The 7,500-nt window shown below is 40.8% G+C and overlaps 1 protein-coding gene across 1 annotated transcript in view; it reads right to left on the bottom strand.

Moving 5' to 3' along the window:
• Positions 1 to 7,500, bottom strand: part of roraa (RAR-related orphan receptor A, paralog a) — a 204,828-nt gene that overhangs the window by 63,501 nt on the left and 133,827 nt on the right. The window contains exon 2 of the mRNA XM_030766065.1: positions 6,984 to 7,013. Within this exon, the coding sequence (XP_030621925.1) occupies positions 6,984 to 7,013 (30 nt within the window). The remainder of the gene's footprint in view (positions 1 to 6,983; positions 7,014 to 7,500) is intronic.

The following is a 7,500-nucleotide window of genomic DNA, read 5'->3' as shown; positions in this document are numbered from 1 at the left end:
AGAGGGAGGGAGAGAGAGAGAGAGAGAGAGAGAGACGCACATTAAGAAACTATAAAACGAGCCCAAAAACTCCTAGCACCCAGTGCATGGTGGTTGCCCTTGTCTTGGTCCACGATCATAAAGGAAAAGCCTGAACAGTCACGCTGGTGTTCCCTCCTCTCACCCTCTCAGACTCCTCTGAGGGGAAAGAGAGAGAGAGAGAGAGAGAGAACCATCTTTTTTTAAGCAACTTACGCAAAGAAAGTGCATTTACAAAAAAAAAAAAAAAAGAAAGGGAAAAAAAAGAAAGAGAAAGAAAGAAAGATAGAAAGAAAGAAAGAAAGAAAGAAAGAAAGAAAGAAAGAAACATTTGCAATTTTGCAAAATGGCCAATGTAATGCTTTTACTGAAAAAGGTGGCCTTGTCATATTGTGAAGGGGAAAAAAGAGAAAGGAGTGAAGTGTAGAGACAGAGAGGATAAAAGTCAGACTGCCCTGGTTTACAACAAATAGATAGTTTTACTGATTTGCTTTTTACTGCAGTTTTCCATGCCTCTTCAATGTGATTATTCTGACCCATTTCACATAAAAAGTCCGCCTGTTATAGATTAAAGCAAAGTGTCCAAAAAGAACATTTTCTTTTCACAGAACAAATAAATAGACTAAGATGAAACATAATCTATCATTGAAATTGGAGAGCGTCAATTTGAATGGAATGCTTTTGCAACAAATTTTCATGACATGCTGAGGAAAAAAAAAAAAAAAAAAGATGACTTCACTGAAGAGTCCTCTGGAAGAGTCTCACGTAATTCAAAATAACTACAAGAGACAAGCTTGAATCCATTTCACCCTGATCACTATGTGTTTTGGAAATATACAGGATTATTAGAAAACCCAGGGCAAAAAAAAAAAAAACAACAAAAAAAACATGCGATCATTTCATCATCAATTTCATCCTTTAGTTTGATAGATATCATTTCAGGAGGTTGTAAGTACTGCAGGTTTGTGACACTTTTGATGTTGGTCCACTGATATGACCCTCAAACAACCTCAATGAAGTTTCCTAGGATTTGATGCACTTAGGATTGTTTTCTTTTTTCCCTTACAAACTGCACTGTCAGCTCCCACGCGTCCTCTCCGTGCATGAATAGAGACAAATGATTCTCAAATGGGCTAAAACGAGACAGCCAGGGGAAGAAAGCCCCTCTCATGTAAACAGAGAGAAACAGAGCTGCATCTAAAGCCTCTCTCTCATCCTTGGGCTGTTCTGCTTCAGTCTGCCAGCTGCCAAACCCAATGAAAGAGCAACAGGAATAAAATACTTCTCCAAACTGGCAGCGTGCATGACGTGATTATGGCTTATAAATCTTCGCAGAGGTAGATAATAATCTCAAAACGACCCAACGCTGAGCATAAACCAATGACCTCCCCTCAAACCTGTTATACAGCATAAAACAATGAGAAACGCATATAATTCAAAAACTGCAACTTTAATAAAGCCAGGGATTTGTTTATATAGTATAGTTTTGGCTGAATGGGTTGAAAAAAAAGGAAAAGAATTTCAGAAACATATGAAAATGATATATATTAACAGAGGGTATGGAGTGATTTGAACTCTGTTACTCAGGCTGTTTAGCTGTGTTACGTAACACTTGCATTGAGCTCTGCTGTGTTAAACTGTGGCCGTGGGGTTAGTGAGAATCTTGCACACCCTTAATATTTCACAAAGGTGGGCTTTTATATATTAATCATTGGATTGAGATTCATAAGAGTCGCTTCTCCCAGCATCTCCCAACACTCAGTGTGGAGGTAAACAAATGAAGTAGACAGGGTTAGGCCATGCTTCTCAATAACGCCTGACAGAGCCCATCTCTTCACTACACACACAGAAAAAATCTCTCTCCCTCTCTCTCTCTCTCTCTTTTCTCTCTCCTCTGTCTCCCTCCTTCTCTGTCTTTTTCTCCCTCCCACTCTCTCTCTCTCTCTCTGTCTTTCTGTCTCTGTCTCTCTCTGTCTCTCTTTCTCTGGCTGTGCTGTGGATCGATGGCTCTGTTTCCCTGTGGTCATGACTAACCCATGCGGGACTCAGGCGTCTGAGTCTTCTCACCACGCCACAGCTGTCACTCTCTGCCAAACACTTCCAGTGCAAACAAGCAAATCCTTCATTTGCTCCAGCACTTGTCATCCATGACTAACTATACATCAAACCACGACAATGCATTATGGGAAAATGATTCTTCCCAGAACAACAAAGCACAACATAATACCTGACACGATTCATCTTCAGTACATTTTACCTGATGCTTCTGACAAACACACAACCCATCCCATTAATCTAAACGCTGCATCTCTCTACCTATTTGAATAAACAAGTAAGGCATTTGTATTTTTGTAGGCAGACGGACGCACTCTTTGGTGTGAGGTAGCTGAGAGGCTGCCGGACGCAGCACAAAGAAGAAATAGATTAACCACAGGTAATCATCCAGCCAATCTTTCCTGTGAGAATCGGAGACACAGCGAGACAGCCTTTTCACTAAACGCAGAGCTATCAGAATCATGTTCTCGACATGCTCTCCAGTCTGGTGGTGAGAGATTAAAAAGACACTCCTCACTTTTTATCAAAGGCCTGCATCTTATCATCCACTTCCATCACCTGCCTCAACAGGCCAAGACAAAAAACTCATTGCATGAGTGGACTTCATTACGACTCCGCTAACTCAAACTATCCCAATGGCTCGAGAGATGGGCGAAGCCAACACCACAGAAGGCATCTGAAAACATTTACTCTTGTGAGAACGAAATGAAATAGAAGTCTTTAATATTTCTGATTGTGATCTGGCTTGATCCACATGGGAAGACAATATAAAACATGTTTTTATTTCCAAACACCCGTGCTTTGAGCCTCTTACTGACACCATTCTATCTACGCAAAGCATTTCCAGACATTACTATGCACTTAGAGACAATATTCTTTTATTCTGTACCTGCATACAATAGACAATTATGATCCATTGTTTTTTTCATAGTTCAATTTCCTTTTACTGCAGACCACTCTACATTTTTTGAGTGTCAAATGTATGCATTTTTGGCAACATACTATCTAAAAGTGAATGAGTCATCTTTGTATAATTGCTGCAGAAAAAAGCTTTATTAGCAAGATGACATTGCTTTCAGTGATCAACAAAATATCCTACGTACATGGCCTTTGGTTTCAAATGTGTAAACATCAAATACACAAATACACAGTAAAAAAGCCACAGCTACTCTGCCTAGTCCAGCTACTCCTCTCCCTGGTCCTCTTCCTCTCTCTCATTCAACTATTCCTCTCCCTTGTCCAGACTTTATTTTTTCCCCTCTCTGCTCCTCTGTGTTCTTCTGTATCCACACTGAACAAAATCAACCCAAAAAGTCCCCTTTTTTACTGTGTATGTACATGAAATGAAAAGGAGTTCAACACCTGGCTATGTCTTTGATCGAGATTGGAATCAGCTGTGGTTGGTCTATTCTACACAACCTGCAGTAAATCAGCTATTTCTCAATGTTTCAACGATCTGTTCATTCAAAAATGTTTATCAGCTTCATTGCTGGCATGCTGTGTGCAAGCATTTGTAAATAAGACAAGAAAGATCCATAATTTTGGTATTGGGTAAGCTTGTATGTAAAGAAAATTTCAGCATTTTAGAAAAGTGTTAATTGACTGCATGTTCTGTGAAAACAACATGAATTGTGTTGTTGGTATGGTGCACAACAGATGGATGTTGTGCTAACTGTGTTTAGAGCTTTGAAAATGTGACTACAGATTAGACAAAAGGATGTTAGTGATTGTAAAAAACCATAATAGTGAAAAAAAATTATGCATTTTCTATTCAATTATCAATTTGGATTTTACTTTTTCTTTTTTCTTTTTTTGGACCAAAAATGGAATGTTTTTGGTTAAGCAAAAAGTGCAAAGTCTAGGACATTTTTTCCACTTTTTTTTTGTTTTTCCAGTTCCTGAAATCTGCTCTGAAATCAGTATCATTCCTTTTTTATGGAAAGATCTGGAAAGTCTGATCTCTGAAATACTGCCGTAAAGAACATTCAGTCACTTCATTTCCTCTGACGATAATTTCACTCCAAACCAGACGTGAATGCTTTCTACGACAGCCTGCCTCTTTCCGCTTTCTCTGGATTTTTCACTTCACTCTGTGTTTAAGCTCTCTCTTCTTGCCAAAACCCCCATTGCCAAAATGTTGCCTTTTAGCTTCACGGTGTCAGTAAATAAATGTTATGTCCATAAAACTGTCACGTTAAATGTAAAGTAAAGAGCTTCATACGCCCTGGCCGTAATTTACGGCGTGTGAGTGGACTTTCTACGGCTGTTGTTTTGACCGCTCCTGGTCCTGCTACCGCGAATACTCCCAGAGACTCTGGCTGGCTGTACTCATCTGCGGCGAAGCGAGGGAGGGGGGGGGGGGCCGTGGCGGTCACGGAAAAGAAGACTGAAGTATCCATTATCTGGGAGAAAATACTTCACCTTATTAAGGCTGAGCGGCGAGTGAGCGACTGAGAGGAGGTGTGGAGCTGCCACTGAGCAGCTGCCCCTGTAATTTATATTGATGAAGGGACTGGCAGGCCGCTTCCAGGGGTTTGATCACTCACACACAGTGCACAAATGAGGTTTAGGAGGGGGTGTGTGTGTGTGTGTGCATGTGTGTCTGTGTGTAAGAATGTCTGCATGTGTGTGTGTGAATGTGTGTGTGTGTGTATGTGTGCTCAGAGGACTGACTGAGGATACAGTATGTGTGTCCACATATATGTAAAAGTGAATTTAAAATATGTTTGTGTGCTTGTGTGTGTGTGTGTGTGGGGGGGGGGGGGTATGTGTGTGTCCGTGCCTCTATTTGCTCAGGGGAGTGTACATATGTGTAAGTTTACACATGTGTGTTGTAGAGGGATAAGACAGACAAGATTGTTTATGAGAATGTGTACGTGTCTGTCTGTGCGTTTGTGCACACGCTCCAGTTCTCTGGTCTTTATGCCAGACTGGAAGGCTTCCCCCTGTCTCTAAACAAATGAGAGATCCAGGAAGGATCAGACACTCTGAAACAGAACAACCTCAGTTTGCCATTAAATCCACAAACCCTGCAAACCCCAACTACGACTCGCCTCTGAGGAGTACACACACCAGTCTCCCAGGTGGAAAACACTGTCTCAATTTGCAGAGAGGGGGGAAAAAAGCCAGCAGGTGTCTTAGATTTGAGGGCCAGACTTGACCAGGCCTGCTTTAAAACTAAACCACAGCCATGAAGACGAGCAGGAAGATTCACCATCGTTTGCAATCACTGGACGTGTGAGAAGCGGAGCATCACGATTAAGACAAATTGACACTGTAAACACGTTAGACTCATTCCGGCTCCTGTGCCGACACAAAGACTGCTGTTTAAACATGTCTGACTCACTACAACTCTCATTAACTCTAGTCCATAAAATTTATGATTCATAAGAAGATATGTCACTCTCAGAACTAACAAAGCTTTTTCTCTCACACTTTAAAACATCCTTTGAACCTTTTTTTCTTGCAAACGGGCCTCCCACTGACCTGAGAACAACTCCTCTGCGTGTCCCGACCACAATTCTATCACAAATTCACCACAAATCTATGACGAGCTTTCCTTTTCCACTTTCTGTCATGACTCATTAGCATTTTTTTCTCATTGAGATTAAATACCACTGTCCGGTCCTGCGTCCACGTCTTTTGAACTCCGAACTCTTAAAACATGCTCTTTGATTTTTTTTTTTTTTTTTACCTCCCTGTCTCCAGTTAAGAGCTACTGATCACCAGGCTAATTAGGACAGCAGTGGGGCATCGGATGAAAGGCGGAAAGGTCTATAGCAATACCTCTGCCGAGAGAGAATGACGAAAAGGAATGCTAGAACAGTGCCGTGTCTTTTGATAAGAAGAGCAGGATGAGGAGAGGCTGGACTAACAGGGCCGTCAGTACGTTTGGCTCTCATAAGCATGTAGAACCATCTCATAGAGTTTTATTGTTTCAGTTGATGATACTCTGGACCAATTTGCAAGTGCCTTCTTCAACTTTCTCAACAACTTTGTCAGCCTAGGAGACTTCTTCTAAAGTGTTGTTGTGTCTCGTGGCTGTGTTCTAATAAATTCATTGCACATAAGTGTGAGACAGTGAGAACTCATCTCCTCATAGAAAACACTGCTAACATTCATCTCCTTGTAGCTTATTTGCTCATAAATGGGAACACGACCTCACACTGGAATGTTCAACTGTTTCTTGCTGACAACTTCTTTTCACTGCTTTCGAGCAAATGGACATTGCAGAAGGTGTTGGAGAGAAAGAAAGAGCGTTGTATCTGCAAGCTTTTGGCCTTGCAACAATGTCAAAGACAGGGAATCAGAATTTCAATAGATAAGGTTTGAATCTGCGAGTTTGAGAGGTTGTTTTTTTTTTTTTCCCGAAAGGTCAGACACGTATGATGAACAATGTTCCACAGGGTCCGTGTAGCTGTGATAAGATCACTGTTTTAGAGGAAGACTAAAGTATCAAAGCCAATTCAGCATTAACCTCATCTACAAAGGTCGCATACAAAACCACATCCTTGTTTTTTCAGTTGCAAACGTAGCAGAACAGCAGAGACACTACCGCTAGCTGGAACCTGAGGCTACATGAATGTCTTTGTATAGACGTGATGCCTATAAGTGCATTATAAAGATTTATTATTGTTAACAATCAAAGAGCATTCTATGGCAATCTTTGCTACAGAAATAGCTGTATTTCTCATAACTGTAACTAGCTAGGGAGTTGTTTGCTGTGGCACAGTGTAGCAATGTTTGTATTTTATGCTTCTTTACTGGACAACAAGGTAGCACATATTCTGTTACAGGAAATGAACTCAAATAAACGTATAGAAGAACTCATGTCTGGTTGTAATCAATAAAATTAGTTGTTATATGTATCCAATAAAATATAAAATATGAGAATAAAAAAGGGTACTTACAAGTGTGTGTCTTCTTTGTTACTGAAATACCTGTAAAAAAAACAAAAAAAAAAAACAAAACAAAGAAACGATCAAACCTCACGCTTTGACAGATATGATTTTGAGCATATGATGTGTTAAAGGCCATCCTAGGTTTGATAATGATGTCCAGTGTTGACAGATAAGAAATTCTCCACACAGCTTAAGGACCGTCCTTCAACATCCTGAGTCTGAGCATTCAAACTCTGACCCACGGGCAAGAGGTCAGTTTGACTCTCACACGGCTGAAGAGTGATGCCACTAGCGCTGCTTTGGCAAGGTCAAAAGGGTTACAGTTCCAGGGTAGTGTAAAGCAGCCAATAGGCAGACATGGCCTGGTTGACCGCTACATAATGAAAATGAGCAACAGACAAGACTGGAATTTAAAAGCAGATTTTGTGGATGTTTGTATCTGATCTAATTATGTGTGTGTGTGTGTGTGTGTTTGTGTGTACCTCAGGGGCTCTGACTCCACCTTCCCCCTCTGTACTTATGAAAT

This window comes from Chanos chanos, chromosome 2, assembly GCF_902362185.1.
Source record: "Chanos chanos chromosome 2, fChaCha1.1, whole genome shotgun sequence".
Lineage (NCBI taxonomy): Eukaryota > Metazoa > Chordata > Actinopteri > Gonorynchiformes > Chanidae > Chanos > Chanos chanos.
This window is presented reverse-complemented; position numbering and strand designations above follow the sequence as displayed.